The sequence below is a fragment of the Castor canadensis genome, chromosome 14 (assembly GCF_047511655.1).
Source record: "Castor canadensis chromosome 14, mCasCan1.hap1v2, whole genome shotgun sequence".
Lineage (NCBI taxonomy): Eukaryota > Metazoa > Chordata > Mammalia > Rodentia > Castoridae > Castor > Castor canadensis.
The window spans coordinates 23,054,039-23,076,528 of NC_133399.1; the positions used below are offsets into that span (position 1 = coordinate 23,054,039).

General features: G+C 33.8%; 1 protein-coding gene across 1 annotated transcript; it reads right to left on the reverse strand.

Annotated features, from left to right (window-relative positions):
• Positions 1-9,473: 9,473 nt before the first annotated feature.
• LOC109676445 (olfactory receptor 7D4-like) lies at positions 9,474-10,424 on the reverse strand. Its single transcript, XM_020152856.2, has one exon. It carries the CDS (start codon positions 10,410-10,412, stop codon positions 9,474-9,476), a length of 939 nt encoding a protein of 312 aa, XP_020008445.1. The 5' UTR covers positions 10,413-10,424.
• Between the last annotated feature and the right edge of the window lie 12,066 nt (positions 10,425-22,490).

The window sequence follows — 22,490 nt, forward strand, 5'->3', positions numbered from 1 at the left end:
CAGAATCTACAGGAAATTCAAAAAATTCAACCCCCAAAGACTCAACATCCCAAAGAAGAAATGGACACATGAATTATACAGGGAATTCTCAAAGAAAGAGGTACAAATAGCCAGTGAATGCCTGAAGAATTATTCAACTTCCCTGGTTACAATAGATAAGCAAATCAAAACTAAACTTAGATTTCATCTCACCCCAGTTAGAATGGCCACATTCAAGAGCAATAACAACAAATGCTTGTGTGGATCTAACAAAACAAGAACACTTTTATACTGCTGGTGGAAATAAAACTAGTACAACCCCTATGGAAAGCAGTATGGAAATTCTTCAAAAAGTTAAAGACAGAACTTCCATATGATCCAGTGATACTGCTCCTGGGCATCTAACCAAAAGAACTTAAGTCAAGATACAATAGAGATACCTGAACACCAATGTTCTTTACAGCATTATTCACAATAGCCAAGCTTTGCAAATAACCCAGGTGCCCTACAACTGATGAAGAAAGTGTAATACACATAGAGCATGGTGTTTTACTCAGCCATAAGGAATGATATGTAGTTTGAAGATAAATGAATGCAATTCGAGTACATCATGTTAAGTGAAATAAGACAGGCTCTGAAAGACAAAGGCCATATGTTTCCTCTCATATGTTTAAGATAGATCCAAAAGATAAACATATATGCAAAAATAAGCATGATCACATACAAACTCATATGTACAACATATTTGTAATAGTGGAACTACTCTATGGAACATGGGGAAAGAAGGAAAGTAAAAAAGAATGATAGAGCATCAATAATATAAAACATAATATCTGTGAAGGTAGAGGATATAAGGATGTATATTGAAAGTTGTTGTAAAATGAGGGGTAGGAGATAAAGGGGTAAGGTAGTATTATTGAATGTGTTGAACAGACCAAAGTTAAGTACACCCACAGTGGGGATACTTTGAGAAACCCATTTCAGCATAAACTTAAATATTAATAATGAAAGACAGTGTGTTGGGGGTGGTACTAGTGGGAGGGAGGATGGTAAGTGAAGGTGATTAAGGTGAAGGTATATGGTTGATGGACTTCATATACTTATATTAAATAGAACAAACAAACATTTTGCAATTGTTTTAAGTGTGGCAAGTACGGGGTTGATGGGGCGAGATGATGGTGGTGATCTAACCCATGTACAATATGAGCTTAATCAGAATTGTCACTATGAATCTCCCCTGTATAATGAATATATCCAAATAAAAAAATGTTCTATTTAAAAAATTCTCAATATGCCCTCCTTTCTCTGTTTCCATACTTGAATATTTCTGTCGGCAAGTGGCCAATCTCTCTTGCTCGTGAGCCCACATGCACTCTCATTTTTTCTCTTTTCTCTATTTCCCCTTTCACAATATCTTTTTGATTGTCATAGATTTTAGCTGATGGTTATTCCCCTAGGTGTTATTATGATTATAATGATGATAATGGTTTTCTTTCTCACTATACATTAGTGGGATCTCCTTTATCCCCTTATTCTTTCTTGTTCCTCCTTCTATTTTCTTGTCATTTTTCTTCATCCAGGAAAATTTTGTCATATTTCCTGGTTATTCACTAGTATTATTTATCCTGTTTTTCTCCATTCATTTTTAACTACTTTCATCCTAGCTCATAAGATATTATATTTTCTTTTATTCCTCTGATGAACACTTTGGCCATGTACCAGAATTTAAAATTAACATACAAAAATCAGTATCAGTTCTATATACCAATAATGAACTGATTGATAAGGAAATCATGAAAACAATCCCATTCATAACTAAGGAGATGAAAGACTTCTACAATGAAAGCTCTAAAACATTGAAGAAAGAAATTGAAGAGACACTCCAAAATGGAAAGACCACCCATATTCATGAATCAGCAGAAATAATATTGTGAAAATGGCTATATTGCCAAAAGCAATCTATAGATTCAAAGGAATCCCCATCTAAATTTCAATGTCATTATTCAAAGAAATAGGAAAATCAATTACAAAAATTCATATGGAAACATAAAAGACCCTAAATAGCCAAAGCAGTCCTGAGCAAAAAAGAACAATACTTGAGGTATCATAATACCTGATTTTAAATTATACTACAGAACTGTAATAATGAAAACAGCATCATATAGGCACAAAAACAGTCATGTAGACCAATAGAATAAAAGACCAAGAACCCACACAATTGCAGTTCTTTAATGTTTGACATAGGTGTCCAAGACATACATCAGAGAAAAAAAAGCCTTTTCAATGAATGGTATTTCAAAACTTGATAGCCACATGTAGAAGACTGAACCCAGATCTCTGTCATTCATTGTGTTCAAAAACCAATTAAAAATGGATCAAAAATTTTAATATAAGACCCGAAGCTTTGAAACTCCTATAGGAAAACACATGAAGATATAGATGTCGACAAGGACCTTCTGAATAAGACTTCAATTACTCATGAAGTAAGAGAATGGATTGATAAATGAGAACACATCAAATTGAATAGCTTCAATACATCAAATTAAACAATACCATAATGAAAGAAAACCCACAAAATGGGAAAAACCTTCCCAAGCTATTCATTAGGCAAAGGAATAATTTCCAGATTATATAAAAAGTGCTAAAAAGTTAAACACCAAAGGAATAAATGATTCAATTAACAAATTGACCAAAGAATCTAACAGACATTTTTCAAAAGAAGAAATACAAATGACTAAAAGATACATGCAGAAATCGTACTGTGATTCCATCTCACCCCAGTCAAAATAGCTGTCATAAACAAACAATAAAAGAGTGAGAATGTAGGAAAAAGGGACCCTTACAGCCGGTTGATGGGAGTGTCACCTAGTGTAGCCACTATGGAAATTAATATGAAGGTTCCTCAAGAAAGTAAAGGTAGAACAACCACCATATGATCTCACTACACAAAGTTTGGTCATATATCCAAAGAAATGTAGATCAACATACAAGAGAGAAATCTGCAAATCCTTGCTTTATAGCAGCACTATATACAATAGCCAATGTAATGAATCAGTCCAGTTATCTAAAAAGAGCAATGAATAAAGAAAATATGATGTGTATGTACAATGGACAATTATTTAGCAAAAAAGAATGAAATTATGTATTTTGTATAAAAATGGATAGAACTGGAAATCATCACATAGAGTGATATATGCCAAGTTGAGAAGGACAAATGTAGCACATTTTTACTCAGGTGTGGAATCTAGACCTAAAAATAATGGTGATATTAACAATGATAGTAATTATTATAATAATACCATATGATTGTAAATGTGGGACTTTTTGTGGGAAAAAACTACCTGAAGTCTGGAGGGGGAGTAGAGAGGATGATGGGGATGAATATAATCAAATTATATTGTATATGTATTGGATAGCATAATGAAACACACTGAAACTTTTTAAAAGAAATGAGGAGGTTAATAAAAAGTAATATACATGGGATGAATTTTGTCAGAGTACATTATATACATACTGAAACCTCATTGAACTTGTGCAATTAATTTAAGCTATAAAATTATAAAAATATAAAACCACAATGAAATACCACTTTTAAAGAATCACATAATCATCCCAATAGGTGTAGGAAGAACTTTTGAAAAAAATCCATAACCCACTCCTGATAATACCCTGAAGAAACTAGGAATAGAAACCACGTATTTCAATATAATATAAGATATAGATGAAAGATTTATAGGTAACATTGTATGGCATGGGGAGAAAATAGAAAGTGTTCCCTCCAAAGTCAGGAGTGAGACAAGGGTATCAGATATCATGAATCTTACTCAATGTAGTTCTTGAATACTTACCCAGAACAATTACTCAAGGCAAAGGAATAAAAAGAATGCAAATAGGAAGGGAAGAATTGAAATTATCTGTTTACAAATGATATTATCTTGTACTTAAAAGATCCAAATACTCCATCAGAAAAATCTAGTATCTAACATACATTACCGCAAAGTATCATAATATAAAATCAACATAGAAAAAGAGTAGCTTTTATATATACAACAGTGAACTCTTTCCAAAAAAGAAGTTAGGAAAGGAATCCCATGAACAATAGCCTCGTAAGACTGGGCATAAATGTAGCCAAAGATGCTAAAGACCTGTACAATAAAAACTATAAAGCACTTAAATAAGAAATTTTATGACACAAGAGGATGGAAATATCTCCTATGGTCATGGATTGGCAAAATAAATATTGTTAAAATGGCTATACTACCAAAATCAATATAAAAATTCAATGCAAACCTGTTTAAAATTCCAATGACAATCTTCACAGAAAGAGAAAAATATCCTAAAAATTTCATATGGAAACACAGAAAACAAATAGCCATAATATCCTTAGCAAAAACAAAAATACTGGAGATATAATAATAACTGAATTAAACTTGTACTAGAAAGCTACAGTAACACAACCAACATGATACTGGCACAAAAACATGTATGCACACAAAAAAATTGAATAGAAGTTTGAGAAATAATCCCAACTAGGTTGCCATCTAATTATTTATAAAGATGCCAAAAACACACATAGGATAAAGCATAGCCTTTTTATGAAATGGTGGTAGGAAATTTAAAAGACTCATAATAGACCCCTATCACACCCTGTAAGATCAACTCAAATGGGTCAAAGACCTTTGAGTAAGATCTGAAATTCTGAAACTACTAGAAGAAAATTTAGGGGAAACACAGCAAGATAATAGGCATAGGTGAGGACTTTCTGAACAGGACTCTGATCCTTTGAGAAATACCTGCAGGAATTGACAAATGTGATTATATCAAATTTAAAAACTTCTCCACAACAAAAGAAATAGTCAACAGACTGAAAAGACAGTCTAAAGACTGGAAGAAAATCTCTTTCCAGATATTCTTCTGTTTGGTAATTATTTTCTAGAACATATAAATTGCTCAAAATATTAAACAAAGAAGCAAATAATCTAATCAATAAATGGGCAATGGAACTGAGCAAATATCTTTTATCTCAACAAGAACTAATGATGAATAAACACATGGAAAAATGTTCAGCATCTTTGGCCATCAAGGAAATTCAAATAAAAAATAAACAGATTCCCTGTCAGAATGGCTATCAGCAAGGAAACAAACGATAAGGGTTGGCAAGAGTTCGGGTGAAAAGGAACCCTTATTCACTGCAGGTGGGAATGTAAGTTAATCTAGCCACTATGAAAGTCAGTATGGCTGTTCCACAAAATTTTTTTTAAGTAGACCTCCTATGTGATCCACTTATACCACTTCTAGGTATATAACAAAAGAATCAGTCAGATTGCTACAGAGATAGCCACTTCCCCATACTTATTGTAACATACTTCACAATAGCCAGAATATGAAATTAGCTTATTTTTCATCAATGGATGACTGTATTAAGAAAATGAGGTATACATACTCAGCCATTAAGAAGAATTAAATTATGTCATTTTCTAGAAAATAGTTAGAACTAGATATCACCATATAAAGTAAAACAAACCAGTCCCACGAAGACAAATATCACATGCTTTTCTCATTTGTGACAGAATGGCAATTCACAAGGAAGCATTCGGTATAATCTTGTACTTAAAGACATGTGAAAGCAAAACACAAAAGCCAATGTCTTGAAAGTACTGTAGTGGTAGAAGGGGAAGTGTGAAGGGAAGAGGAGTATAAGAAGAACAATGAAGACATTAATGAGATCAAAGTACCTTGCATGTATGAAAATGTCAAGATAAAGTCCTTTCCTTCATGCAATTTATGTTATGCTAATTAAAATATATTTAAAGGTATATGTCACAAAACAAAAATACAGTTTTTTAAGCCTTACATGTGACAGATGCTATACTTCTTTCAGAAATAATAATGATCAATATGATTAAATATTTTACCTCTATTTTAGGATTTCAATTCTGATGAAGGAGAGATTCACATGGATATTACTTTTATTGTAACATATTTGGAGTTAACCCAAAAGGTTGTACCCATGAAAATGGGAACACAGAGAAGGAAATAAGTTTACAATCCATCCATGATATTTACAGATTTCCTATATTTTTATAACAGATTTTTCAGACTTCCAGAGAGTTCAAATGAACAATTTCACCATAGTATGCATGCCAGTCTCACCTCCCCATCTACCATACTCACTCCACAAAAGGGATGCTGTATGCCACCTGCCACTTTGATGCCCATGGGCCAATCCAACAACAAAAAGCCAGTGACACAGTCAGGGTCAATGCAGTTCTCTTTCTTGAGGATTTGGGAGACTTCTGAGGAAGGATGCAAGTGAACCTACAGGATGATGGTATTTACCCTGGAAAGGTCATAGAGAATTGGTCCTGAATTTGATTGCAGAGCAACCAAGACTACAGCATTTTCAGGCCACAAGTAAACAGAGAAGCATGGCCTCTGAAAGACACTGTAGCAGATTCACAGATCTGGGAGGCTGCAATCCTCGTGTCCATGGGGTGAATTAACTTTAGATCACTCTTTGAGAGTTACAGTCCCCATGGAATCCAAGAAGAGTCTCTTCCTCTTTTTTCATACTATTGTTTGCTTGTTAATTAAATTTGGACAAAGATGCCAAGAATGCATAGTACAGAAGGAAAATTTTTTCAGAAAATGTTAATTATTTAAAATGAATATCCATATCAGAAGAATGAATTTAAGCCCTCATTTCACAACATAAAACAAAGTCAACTCAAAGTACATGAAGTGACTGTGTGAATGTTCTGGGAAGACTCTAAAGAAACACCTCCTCCCAGACTGACATGGTGCTGACAAAACAAAGAATGACTTGAACAAGTTTATGTTGATGAGTAAATGTGTTTATTAAGGGTTACAAACAGAGCAGTTGCACTCAGTAAAGTCACAGCACCCCAACTCCTACCCCACCCTGACTACCACAGTCTGATTGTACAGAGCTCTACATTCATGCACTCCCCAATAGAGGGTAGAAGCATGCCACACATAGAAAAGTAGAATTAGTGTGTGAGTACACAAGGTCCTGTCTTTATAAGAAACATTGAAGGTTTTAGTAAACACTGTCAGACCATGCGAAAGAGGGTCTGCTGCAAAATGACCTAATTTGGCTAGAATTTGGAGGACTATTTTCTCTGCAGACCTAAATAGATTTTTCTCTTCTTTTTTTGTTTTTTGTTGGTACTGGAGTTTGAACTCAGGGCTTTATGCATGCTAGGCAGGCACTTTACCACTTATGACACTCTTCAAACCCTAGGCTTTTCTCAAAAGGAGAAAAACACGGCTTATGAGTTATGAAAAAATGCTGATCATCCGTAATTATGAGAGTAATTGTTATTCTCATCACAATATGATGACACATCTATGTATATAGATATATAAATATATATACATACATCTATGTATATAGATGAATATATATACATAGATCTATATAAATAAATATAAATATATATATAAATATATATACATAGATCTATATAAATATTCATATATATTCGGACATTAGAAAAGGAATTCTGCCATTTCCAACTTCATGTGTGAACTTACACAAACTTATGTTAGGTAATATGAGCCAGGCATATATATACAAACAGTTCACAAAGTTACTTAAGTTGATTAACAAAAGTAGAACTCAAAGAGTCAGAGAATAAAATTGTGACTTTCAGAGGCTGTGGAGTGAGGATTAGGTACATATAGGTCAAAGGGCACACACTGAGGGAAGGAGGAATAACATCAAGAGATCTTGTGCATAGCCTGATGAGTGTACTTAACAATGGTAAATTATATATTTAAAAAAATGAAAGCCATCACAAAGAATATGAAAATATTAGCAAAATATTTATCTGGTAAAGGCCAACTATACAGAACATAACCAAAATTTTATAGATCAGGAATAGAAGTATAAGCTGCATAATTACAAAATGAAAAAAAAAGAAATAACTTATCTCTACAAGATATGTTAAATGCCCACAAGGACCTAAAAAGATGACCAATTAGCCATAGAGAAACCAAGTCAAAGCACAATGAGATACTACATATTTTATAAAATTGAACATGAGAAGCGTTGGTAAGATTGTGAAGTTATCAAAACCTCATACATTAGAAATTAAAGTGGGTTATATATTATTAAAATCATTTGACAATTCATCAAAACATTAAATATACAATAAATACACAATTCATTTTTCTACTGTTAGCTTTTTTTAGCCAAATAAATAAAGCAATATAGTTATGTGCTGCTTAATGATGAGGAAATGGACTTGAGAAATGCATCGCTAAACAATTTCATCATTGTGCAATCCTCAGAGTTTGGGCTTTGAAAACTAAACTGGCTTCATTGCTAGGCAGTGTAATGTTAAGGGGATAGGATCACCATTATATATTTCATCTGTCACATTTGAAACATCAGATAGTACCATGAACATATATTCGAATAAATATAGCTGCATATCCATAGCATCCCTATGAAGGACGGCCAAAATATGGAAATTACCCAAACATCAATCTAGTTGTTAACCAGATAAACAACTTGTGGTGCCTACATATCATAAAATATTCCTGAGTCATAGAAAAGAACAGACATAATTGATGTTAACCCATAAAATAGCTGAAAAGAAAGAATAAGTGAAGGAGGGAAGTAAGGAGTGAGAGAAAACAGAAAATATTGAAGGAAAGTAGGAAAGGGGGAGAAGTAATGGTCAGAATGAAGCAATGATTTGGAATCTTCCTCCATATTATATCACTATGATTCATGAACAAATCAACATTCAATTACAAGTTCTGGATTTCTTGTTGATGATCCAACCATTGTTCTTACAAAAGCAGGATTTTGCAATGACATGTTCCATGCTATTGGGAATCTCATTCTCACTCTCTTCCTTTCAGAAATGGGGTAAGATGAAACACCTCAAAATATTTTCAATATTAAATAAAATCAAACAGCTTTGATGTAATAAGCATTTTCCTTTGCCTTGAAAAATTTCATTCTGCTATTCCAGGGAAAACAAGAGGTTATCCACATTAAAGTGAAAAGCTAATATTCAAGAGGATAATATTTGAGGCAATTATATGAAATTTTCTTAAATAAATGCTTCAAATGTCATAAAATAAAATCAGGAAATCCTACAAAATTGATCCAAATTGAATCATTAAGGGCCAGCTACTGAAAACAAAAAATTAAAAGGAATAATGGGAGAAGTTTTTGAGGAGAGAAATACAAATATACAAGCAAAGCCATTTGAGCTTTGGGAATAGAATATGAGATAGCTGTTCAAAGTACACCATACACACATAAGGAATCACCACAACAAAACATTACATACTATTAATATGTGTCAACTCAAAATGTCATAAAATAATAAATAGCATGAAAAGAATATGAAGTACTGTTGTCTTTTGAAGGCAATAAAGAACCAAGATATTGAAATTCACAGAATTTGTCTTAGTGGCCATAATATGAGTTTAGTTCTGAGGTCAGTGGTCCATCAAATCCAAGAGACTGCTCTTCTGAGGAGTCTTCCCAGGGCCCCCTTCACGTCCTTGTTCCTCAGGCTGTAGATGAAGGGGTTCAGCATGGGGGTGACCACAGTGTACATCAGTGAAGCTATCATGTTTCCCTGGGAAGACCCAGTGACAGCAGAACTAAGGTAAACCCCAAGTGCTGTTCCATAGAACAAGCAGACCACGCAGAGGTGAGACCCACAGGTGGAAAATGCCTTGCACTTTCTCACCGTGGAGGACATCCTCAATAAGGATGAGACAATATAAGAGTAGGAGTAGAGAATCCCAGCCACTGGAAACACACCTATCAGGACAACTGACACATAGAGGCAGATGATACTGATGAAGGTATCAGAACTGGCTGCTTTGATAACCTGAGCAAGTTCACAAAAGAAATGTGGGATTTCAGTGTGTACCATGAATGTCAGTCGTTTCATTAGTAAAATATGAAGCAGAGCGACCCAAGAAATAATAAGCCAAGATAGAAGGACCAGGAGGCCACAGAAGAGTGGGTTCATTATGACCATGTAGTTTAGGGGGTGACATATGGCCACAAAGCGGTCAAAGGCCATCACAGATAGTAGGAAATTATCCATTCCAGAAAAAATGATTAAGAAATACACCTGTATGAGGCACCCACAATAGGAGATGTCTTTATTCTGTTCCTGAATGTTCACCAGCATCTTTGGAACTGTGGTGGAGGTGAAGCAGATGTCAACAAAAGACAAGTTAGAGAGGAAGAAGTACATGGGGTTGTGCAGGTGGGAATTAGAACTGATGGCCAGGATAATGAGCAGGTTCCCAAGCACTGTTACCAGGTACATGGACAGGAACAGCCCAAAGAGAAGGGGCTGTAGCTCAGGATCATCTGAGAGCCCCAGGAGGAGGAATTGTGACACTGATGTGTGATTTTCCATTTTCATGTCACTGGCTTTTCTCCTTAAGAAACAAGCAAAAGTTTAGAAACATTCAACTGACGCTCAGGTAGTTATCACCTCACACTGTCACTGTGGGATGGATTTCCTTCATGCTCCAAGATTATTTCCCTTGACAATGATTCATGTAGCCAGAGATAGTTCCTTTCAATTTGAAATTAATTTTCAAACTTCCTTTAATTTAGCATAAATCTCTCTTGCTTCACATCCACTTACATTTTTGAGTCACCTTTTTTAATTCACGGGCATAAATTTATTCTTTTCTATGAGCCTTGCAGAATATTAGCAGACATTTCATGAGTTATCCTTGATAATTCCCAATTTCCTTATAATAGCTCCACAATATTGATAAAATATGAGTTTATGACTCAGTCTTTATTCCCTGACTTAACATTTGCTAGCAATGTAACAGTTAATTCACAGTATCTCATTCTTTTCTGGTAAATTTTATTATTAATGCTATCCTGATTTGAGGTGTAAAGTAGCTTTCAGTAGGAGCCTCAATAACTGGTATCTATTATTATTATTATCATCCTTTTTGATAAATATATTTGGTATATAAATTTCCCAAATCACAGAATGGAGCTTGATTTTTGTAATTGGGTTCTTGGGCCAAACATCACCAGCTCATAATTTTTGTGACCCCAAAAATGTTAATTAAATTATCTTAGCGATAAATATTTATCCTCTTGAGTAGAAATAGATATTTGATACATGATTGAATAGAAAATTAAATAACATGATGATGTATTTACTATAATGGAGATCCTGACACATACAATGGGCATTTCATAAGTGTTAACTTCTTATCACTACAAAAAATCTGTCTCACATGGCTACCATTTAGCAATATCCCCTTAAACTATAGCAGCCATCAAGGATGGAACCCTGATTACTCTAAATAGAATGGATATATAAACCATTTTTGAGTGATGGAAATTATTTGGGGCCACTTATGGGTTTTTCCTTCAGAGAATTCCTTCCAGTGAATTCTTCAAAGATGAGAAAAAAGAATTTGGGTGACATAGATAAGAGGAGAAGCAGTATCACACTACCACTAAGAGCAATGCATGTGTGAGAGCACCTGCTCTAATGTCCATGCTTTTGAATGGATATGCATTATATTAAAATCAGAAGTGTTAACGAAAAAATGTATTTGCTAGATCTGATTAAAATATTCAAGATTTCTATACGCAAATCACTTAAAATTTTGTAAAGACAAATGTAAAATTTAAAAAATATTTAGAGTCTCCATGACAAAAAGTGTCAGTGTTATTAATGTCTATTGAATGGAAACTGATAAAAATCAGAAAAGTTTCATTGAGTGTCATTTCATCATGGGGAATTGGGTGGGAGAGGCTTCTTTAGAATAGAAATGTTTATCCAAGAGAGGAGGAATTTGTCATTGGCAATCAGAGGAGGGAAGGAAGGAAAACATTCTAGACTGAGTGAACGTAATGTGCATTTGTTCTGTCAGAAGGAGACCTAGTTTAGAAGGGAATCAGAGAGGCCACTGTAATAAAGATCTGAAAATGAGGGCCAGGAAGGACACAATATGTGAAGCCCAAAGTACAAGCTTCCTTACTCTCCTTAATGTCCCTTTAACACTGTTAAACCGATGTTCATTTGTGCCTCTGTGCTTCTAATAGTTACATCTCATCCTTTGCCTTGTCAGAGGCTTACATGCATCCTATGACAGTGCAAGTGTTCAAAAAATACAAATGATGTATAAAAATCAAGACTAACATACCAACACTATAACAAAAGTAATCATCCATCATAGCATATCCCTAAACATTGACATAAAACTGAATAATAAAGTTTAAAAAAAACACATCATATCTATTTTGAAACTATAACCCACGAAGAGCTATTAATGTCAAATCTAGGAATGGAAGCCTGCTTCACATAAGATAGTGACTAACATAACTCAACACAAAAATAGGTCATTGAATCTAACACATAATGATGATCACAATAGAAAAATGCATTTGAGAGAACGTTACTGACATTTCTGTGGTTAGACCTGCCATAAGTGACCTATTAGTAAGAAAAGAAACCAATGACAATTTCCAAACACCAAAAAAAATGATTGTTTCCAAGCACTGCCAATAGGAGATTAAAAGAACAGGGTATTTTTGTTAAACCCATAACACACCAATGCAATGTTTCTCAACTTCAATCAAATGGTATTTTTTCTGAACATCTACAGGGGTTGTTAATATGAAAAAAGAAAATCGGTTTGAGTGTTGAACTTCATAAGTATTTCTTTGGCACATGGTATTTATGTGCACTAAAGTGAAATGGTAATTAAAACAATATAGAAGTAATAAGGGTTATCTGTAAATCAAATAATCCAGTAAAATACTTAGGGATTAGAACAGAAAATGCAAGCAAGTAGAGTAAAATTGTCAATTTCTGCTGCATAATGGATTTTTGTTAAGTAATTGCTGAATAAATATTTGAATACAAAGAAATTATAATTCTTAGGTAAGAGTGAGTATGAGGTGGATACTCACTAATAAACAGTTCTTACTGGAAAGATGTTCTAGGTTCCAAAGTGTGAGAGAAGAAAACAGAATAATGTGTGAGAAAGAATAGACTCAGTATAAAGTAGAGTTCCCCCAAAGTATAGAGACTTCACTTCCAAAGAGTTAGAAACCTTAGAACATTATCATTCTCATTATTTTAGCGATAAAGCCTGCACGTGCTTTTTCTCTCTTTTTATCTTACCCAACCTACCTTCACCCAGACCACCAATTCTCTCTAATGGTTGTAAGCAAGGCTTCTTCTTCTCCACAGTCTTTCCTCAGGAAGCCCACTTAAGTTTTTTCACCAAAGCTGAAATCAGAGAATGACAGGTGAGGGGCAATAGAGACAGGTTTAAAGTTTCAACAGTTGAATTAGCAGAGCTCCTAATTAAAGAAATTATTCTATTGTCTTTCTAGTCCCCAAATATATTTGCTCCCTTGAGGCACAAAGATATTGCATAATGGACAGTTTTCTTGTGTTGAGGACCTAAACTAATATTTATTCAGAATCAAATATACATTATTTCACTTGATCATTCTTTTAACAAATGGACTTGGCTACCGAGTAGGAAACATAGAGTTCTATGACGATAATAGTCAGGACATTCTCTGTTTCAGACCTTCCTCCTCAAAATATTCACTCTCTTCAACTTCTCAGTTTATGAATATAACCAACCATATTTATACCTTGACTTTAAGTTTCCAACACCAGCTTCATATCAGAATTTTTGGTGGGATTAGTGAAAGCTACTCAGACCCTTCTTGAAAGTTCATATATTAGACACTTACAGAGCACCGCAAGTGATTATGGTGCTTAGTACTATTGGAAATAACTGAACAGTATTTATCTGTGTGGCTTGGAGAGCTATTAAAAATATAGAAGCTTAAAGTCTCCTGCTTTACCCACAAAAAAGAAAACAATATAGGAGCCAAAAGTCCCTTGCCCCTGTTACTCACATTCTGCAGGAGTACTCTGTAACACGGGCTTCCTTCTGCACATGTGTATGTGATCAATCCTGTAGAAAGTTATATGAAAGCTCAAGGAAACCATAAGAGGGAAGTTAAATAACCAAAAAGGTGAAGGCAACTATTAAGTAGAAATCAACAGCATGAATTTAAAAAATCTCCTGAAAAGGTGAGCTGAAATGTTATATGATTGAATATATTACAAAAGTCCTTACAATGTATCATAGCTTAATTCAGCCCCCAGAATGAAGAGTTTTCAATCAATTTTTGCTATGGTTGAATCCACAGGAAAAGAGAGATTTATTTTTTCCAAGGGAAACTTATTTCAAATGTCATAGGCTAGGAGTTGCCTAAGTAAGTAAATTTCTATAAGGATCATGATGTGTTTTGAAGAATCTGAGGAGATTTAATGGCTTATGTGGTGTTCACCATGTTATGGAAGGGCACAAGTTCTTTATTTTTTTGGTTTTCATTTTTTACATTTTTAATTAATATAATACTGTACATAAATGTGTCCATTTTGTTTATAAGCATCACCTTGTGAAATGGTTAAATCTAGAATATGAGCATGTACACTACTTTATATAGTCATCATTTTTGTGGGAGATCTGTAATGTCCACTTAGAATTTTTCAAGAATGTAAAACCTTTTAACTCTAATCACTACACTGTACAATAGTTCTCTTAATTTATTTTTCCTGTCTAACTGGAATGTTGTAATCTGTGAACACAATTTCTCCAAAACCACCCAGATGCTCTAGGCTCTGGTAACGATCATTCTTCTGCATCCATGATGTCATTTTTTAATTCCAATATCACTGGCTTCATGTGGTAGTTATCTTTTGGTACCTGGTATATTTCACTTAATATAATGTTGTCTTGGTTCATGTTGGTGTGAATTTACAGGGTTTCTTTTTCGCTTGTGCTTTAATACTGTTCCATTGTGTGTATTGATCATGCTTTCTTTCTTTATTTGTTTATTCATTTATGTCAATGGGTGAACTGTTTGGATGGTATACAGTTTCCACTACTGTGAGTTCCACTACAGTGAGCATGGGAGAACAGATGTTTTGACATGCTGATTTTGTACCCTTTGGGCATATATCTAGGATTGAGGTCACTGAATCATATAATAATATGATAGCTCTTTTTTAACATTTTGAGAAACTTTTATATCCTAATCTATATTGTTTGAATTATATTAACACCAGTGGTATGTAAGAAACTCCTTTTTCCCCACATCCTCATCAATAATCATGTTTCTCTCAGGACAAAATCAATTCCAACAGGTGTGAGGTCCAATATCATATTGGTCTTGATTTGTGGTTCACTGAAAATTAGTGAAACTGGACATTTTCCTTTACCTGTTGGCATTTTTATTCTTCCTTTGAGCCATGTTTATTTTGGTCTTTTTTCCATTTTATAAATGGGGATACTTGTTTTCTAGTAATTATTTTTTTCTTTTCCTGATATATGTTGGATATTAACCTCAGATCTGTTTATATTATGCAAAGAATACCTCATATTCTTTATGCCATCTCCTCAATTTGTTGATTTCTCTCTCTCTCTCCCTCATCACAGAGCCTTTCACTGATGTTTTTGTCTAATAGTTTTATGCTCCCAGTTCCTTCATTCATGTCATTAGTCCATTTGATTTCACTGTTGTCTGTGGTGTGAAATAAGGGTTTAATTTTATTTGTCTTCATGTGATTATCCAGTCTTCCCAGGATAAGATTTTGGGATAGTTTATTTTTAGCACTTTAGTCAAATTCAGTTTCCTGTAGGTATATGAAGTTGTTTCATACCTCTCTGTTCTTCTCTGTACCTCTCTGCTGCCTATGTATATCTTTATGTCTGTACCATGCTATTTTCATTACTGTACTTTTGCAGTATATTTTGAAGTCAGGTAGTGTAGTGTGATGATAACTCCTGATGTGTTCTTTTTGCTCAAGATTTGTTTGGCTATTTAGAGATGTTTGTGATTCCATATTAATTTGAGGATATCTTTTTCTAGTTTTTGAAGATTATCTTTGGTATTTTTGTAGTGAATTGCATTGAATCTGCAGATCACATTGGGTAATCTTTATTATGTTGAGCTGTAACCTTTTTCTATTCCTTGATTCTGAATGGCTTTTATCAGGAAGGAACATTGAATTTCATCAAAGGCTTCTTACACGTCTATTGAAATAATCATGAGATTTTTATCCATAATTCCATTTATGTACATTATTATACTTATTGGTTTGTTATTTGAAGCATCCTTGTATTCTGGGAATGAAACAATCTTGATCATAGTGTATGTTCTTGGATTGAGTTTGCAAGAATTTTATTGAAGATTTATGTGTCTATGTTCATGAAGAAAGTTGATCTATAATTTTCTTTCTTTGGTGTGTCCCTATCCTATCAGGAAAATATTGGCTTCATAGTATGAATTTGGAAGGATTGCTTTTATCTTACAAAATAACTTGAGGATTGGTGTTAGTGCAACTTATTTTTATTTGTTTATTCACATGTGCATACATTGTTTGGGTCATTTCTCCCCTCTTCCCCCTACCCTGACTCTCTCTCCCCCACCCCCTCGATTCCAAGAAGAGCCTGTTCTGCTCTTACCTCTAATTTTGTTGAAGAGAATACATAAACATAATAAGAAAGACAAAGTTTCTTTGCTAGTCGAGGTAAGGATAGCTATACAGAGACATTCCTAGCATTGCTTCCATGTACAAATGTGTTACGGCCCAAGTTGAATAATCTCTAACTGATCTATAAACTGGTTCCTGATCCCCTTCTCATGTTAACCTCTGTCACTTTAAGGTTTCTGTATTAGTTCCTCTGCAGTGGGAACATCAAACACTACTTATCCCCATACCTCCCATATGTGCCTTCCCCTTGTCATGTGACCCAAGTTATTACTTGTTTTAGATCCATGAGATTTTTTTTAAATGTGGGTTTGTATAAATCCAAAATTCCCTTTTTAAAACTATCAATATTATATCCTACATATTCTGGTAGCTACTGCTTTCATTTAAATTTAATTATGTGAACTTTTTAATTCCACTGGATTTTTCCAATGTTCATTTTTATGATTTCTGCATTTTTTTGCTATTAATTTCTAGTTTTACACCAGTATAAGCTGATAAGATACAATAATTTATTTCAATTTTGTATATGGAAACAATTATTTATGGCATAACAGTTCCAGTGACTCCAGTGAAGTATGTGTATTTTGCAGCAGTTGAATAGAAATTCACTGGGTACATGTTAAATCAATTTGATATAACATGCTTCTTAATTCTGAAGTGTATGTATTAAATTTTTTTTCTGGAAAATCTATCTATTCATGAGAATAAGTATTGAAATTTTCCATTTTTATTATACCTGGATGAATCGATCCCTTTATTTCCAATAGTGTTTAGTTTGTGAAATTGCCTTCACTAACATTTTATGCTATGTTCTTGATGGTTTGTTCCTTTTATTACTTTGTAATGTTCCACACAATACCTATCAAAATTGCAAAGCAACAAAAAAATCAATTCTATAACACATGTGGAAACACAAAAGACCTCAAATAGACAAAGCAATTCGAAGCAAAACATCCAATGCTGGAGGTATCACAATTTCTGGCTTCAAACTATATTACTGAGCCATAATAATAAAAACAGCATGATATTGGTACAAAAACAGACAGGAAGAACAATGGATTAGAATAGAAGACCCAGACATAAATCCACACATCTACATTCAACTGATCATTGACACAGGAACCCAAAATACACCATGGAGAGAAGACAGCCTCTTCAACAAATGTTGGGAAAACTGGATATCCATCTGTAGAAGACTGAAACTAGATCCCTGTCTCTCACCCTGTATTAAAATCAACTCAAAGTGTATCAAAGACCTAAATATAATGCCCTGAAACTTTGAAACAACTATAAGAAGTAGTAGGAAATACACTGGAACATGTAGATATAAGGAACTACTTCTTAAGTAGAACTCAAATATCTCAACATCTAAGAGAAAGAATGAAAAAAATGGGACTACAACAAATTAAAGAGTTCCTGCACAGCAAAGGAAACAGTCACTAGACTCAAGAGACTGCCAAAAGAATGGGAGAAAATCTGCCAGCTATTCAGCCAATAAGGGACTAATATCCAGAATCTACAGGGAACTGAAAAAATTCACCCCTAAGAATCAATATCCCAATAAAGAAATGGACACATGAATTAAACAGGGAATTATCAAAAGAAAAAGTACAAATGGCCAATAAATACATGAAGAAATATTCACCTTTCCTGGTTATAAAGAGATGCAAATCAAAACTGAACCCAGATTTCATCTCATACCACTTAGTATGGCCATACTCAAGGGCAATAACAACAATTGCTGGCAAGGATGCCTTAAAACAGGAAACCTTACACACTGTTTTTGGGAATACAAATTAGTACAATCACTATGGAAAGCAGTATGGAGATTCCTCAAAAAGATAAAGATAGAACTGCCATATGATCCAGAGATACTGCTCCTGGGTATCTACCCAAAGAAATATAAGACAGGATACAATATAGACACGTGTGTACTGATTTTCCCAGAGCACTGTTCACAATAGCCAACCTTTGGAAGTGATCCAAGTATACTGAAACTGTGAATGGATCAAGAAAGTGTGGTATATATACAAAATAGAGTATTACTCAGCCATAAAGAATAGTGATATGTGATTTCAAGGTAAATGGATGCAGTTGGAGGACAGCGTGTTAATTGAAGTAAGCAAGGTTCAGAAACATAAAGCCTGCTTTTGTCTCATTCATGGAAGATTGATCCAAAAGATAAACATATATAAGAAAAAACACATGATAATTTACAATCTCATTTGTAAATGTGGAACTACTATATGGAACTTGGGGAAAGAGGGGAAGAAAAAGAGAGTGATAGAGTATCAATAACATAAAACATAATATGTGAAGATAAAGGATATACCTATATGAAGTAAAACAAAGAAACCTCTCATAATTGCTTTAAGTGGGACAGGATGGGGAGGTTGGGGGAGAAACAAAGGGGGCAATGTAACTAACGTACACTATAAGTCTAATCAAAATTGTCACTATGAATCCCCCCTGTATAAAGAATATATACTAATAAAAAAGAAGTTGGAAGCCCAAACATTTGGTGCTATCTTCTTGATGGATAATATATGTGTAATGCCACACTTTGTATCTTGACTAATTTTCTATTGACGTCTGCTTTCTCAGATGTGAATGTAGATATTCTCCTGCTTGATTTGTTCTTCCATTTGCTTTGAATACTATTGCTATAACTTTTCTCTCAATTTGTATGTGTCTTTGCCAAATAAGGTGTGTGTGAACCATCCATTTTACAAGTCCTCACACCAGAATCATACTGCTGATATGGGCAGGATTACTGGCTTAAGCAACCACATGAATCAAGGAATCCAATTTTTACTATGGTTGTATACTCTACCTTAGAAGGGTTATATTTAAAAACAATTATAATTTAAAGAGAGAGTAATAACAAGAATAACAAGGCCAGGCACAATGGCTCATGTCTGTAATCCCAGCTACTTCAGGGGTAGAGATCAGGAGGATTATGGTTCAAGGTCAGTCCAAAAATTTGGTGGCTCCCCATCTTAACAAGCCAGGTAGACCCAGTGCAGCACAGCTGTAAGTGCCTCCTTTGTCTAGGTAGACACTCTACCACTTGATCCATGCCTAATTTTTGTATGCAGTATAAAATATGATCTATTTCTGAGAAAGTTAATGTACTGCAGTGGAGAATTCTACTGATGTTGAATGGAATATTCTGTTGATATCACTTAAGTTCATTTAATCAATGTTTTCTCATTTTGACTTTTGTCTGGGTGATCTATCTAATGATAAAACTTGGTGTTAATGTCACCCACTGTTATTGTATCTGGGCCTATCTGTCCTTTTATTATCAATAGCATTTTCATGCGAATGTGTGAATCAACATTTGGAACATATATACTCAGAATCACTTTAAATCATTGGATAGATTATTTCATTTATTAATCTAGTCACTGAGGAATTTTTAAATTTTTTCTCTTTTGATATTGATTGTCTCCTCTTAATCTCATCAAGGACTCATTGTGTAAGGACAAAAATATGATGACTTCTCACCTCTTAAGAATAAAGCATTATTCAAGTTTAAATAATTAACTGAGATGCCTCAATAATTCAGTAGATGATGACGTTCATTATATTCAGATTTACTAAATTTTTGTCAGATGTGTATATTATCTGTTCTGTGTCATTTTTTCTCAACCTAAGTACCATTAAAAATGAAGAATGTGAGGACATAAGAGTTCAAAACATTGTAATTTTTACCTGATTTTGAAAAGCAATTTGTACTACAAAGCCTATATGTTGGGTCACCCATGGGCAATAATTTGTTGGTAATGTCACTTTTTCCTACATATCCATTGCAATGGACTAAATACTGATCACTATATTTGATTATATCTCCTAATACAGGTTTTCAATTATGATATCATAACACCATAGATGTTAAAGTTAAATGCAACATGTTTTCTGTCATGGTAATAAGTACACATTCTTTAATATCAGTTACTTATGAATTTCTGGAATGCACATTTAAAAGTAGGTTGCTTAGTGTAATTACAGGTGGGACCATTGACAGAAAGCTATCATTTGAATAGTTCATCACAAATTACATGTATCATTGAATGATGTTAGAGAAATACGTTAGTGCACTTTATTTCAGAGTTCTTGAGAGCTCTGAAGCTCACAGAGGAGTTGTGAGTTTCCCAAGTTCTCTAGTTTAAGATCCAATACATGGACCATCTATAGAAATTCCACTGAACAATGAATACACACTTAAAGAAAGATTGGAATGAAAAATAGGTCCTGTTAATATAAACAGGAACCAATAAATGGGTAATGAGCAGTCCAAGAATCCCACATTCTTTCTGTTATTTGTATTACCTGTCACAAGCAGAGGTTTCCACAACAATATTTGTTGAACTTCACTCTTTCCATGCATTGTAGTAATTAATACATCACGAAACTCTTTCAACTCATCAAATAAAAGAGGAAAAACAAATCATTACTTAGAAAAATCTACAATGTAACATGAGAAGACAGCATTGCTGCCCCACTTATCAAGGTGTGTGCATCCTAGGAATTCATAAGCAACCTGATTTTAAAGAATGTGTGATCTTTAGCATGATAAAAAACATGTTATATTTAAATTCCACATCTACAGTGTTATGATAGTAGGGGACTTAATTAAAAACCTGCATCAGGAGAAATGATCAAATATTGTGATAAGTATTACTCCACAGTAATGGATATATAGGAAAAACTGACATTTCCAACAAATTATTTCCCATGGGAGACTCAATATATATGCTTTGCAGTCCACAATTGCTTTCCAAAATCACCCAAAATTAACATGGTTTCTACTCTTATAGTTTCATTAGATGAAAAAATAGCTTCCTGTGGCTGATGACATGGACCTTTGCAATCTTAGAGTAAATGTAAAGAAGAAAAAGTTTAATATATATACAATGAAATTGTCGACAATAATCCTCAGGCACTACTACAGTCATACAACAACCTGGAAATATGAGAACACCACTGACTGTTTAATTGAACATCTGAGCACAGGTACATATTTAAAACAGCTTTATTTCTTGAGAAAATTTTGAAGAATTTCAATTCCAGACAATTCATAATATATGCTTTTTCCATATGTTAAGATTTATCACTTAGGGTCAAAAATAGAAATAAACTTGTTATTTTAATAGGGAGAATTGCATAGAAGCAATTGATTAGATGATGACTTCAAGAAAAAAGAAAAATAAGAAGATTGTGATCACAAATATCTTAAGTAAATCAAGCCTCAAAACACATATGTTTCAAGGGTGCAAAAGGAGTACTAAAATATACTATGTTTACCAGGAAATAAAATACAATGAACACAAGTGAAAATGTGTAACAATCAATTCAGGTTAAAAGAGGATATTGATTTTAAGAGTGCCTACAAACCATCAAAAGAGAACTATAGAAGGGTGATATTGGAGCAGAAATACAATTATGTAAAAGGCATACAAGCTGTGTAGTGTTGAAGGACAATGCATTTAAAGAACATATTGAAGAAAACTATCTCATGTGCACCTAAAATAAGCTCATTGCTAACCTGCGCATTTGAGGTTTGTGATTTTAGTAGCCAGAAAATGAACCTTCGCTAAAGCTTTGTGAACCTCATAATTGATCAGATTCATCTAAATCAGAGCTGTGGGATGAGATGCAGTCATCAATAAATCACCACTCCCAAGGCAATTCCCATAAAGGTCACACTTGAGGAACAGTCATATGGTACCTGAATATAACCTGTCTTGATAGCTTTTCACGCAATTTTAATAAAAATACATATGAACTTCCAAAGGAGATGTTAAATTTAAATATATAAAAGAGAGTATAGCATTGAACTTGGAAGCCAGGGTCATTGATCAGGGTACCTTGATAGGGGTCCACTAATTGAGTTGTGATGTTAATGATGCAAAAAGCATGTGCACA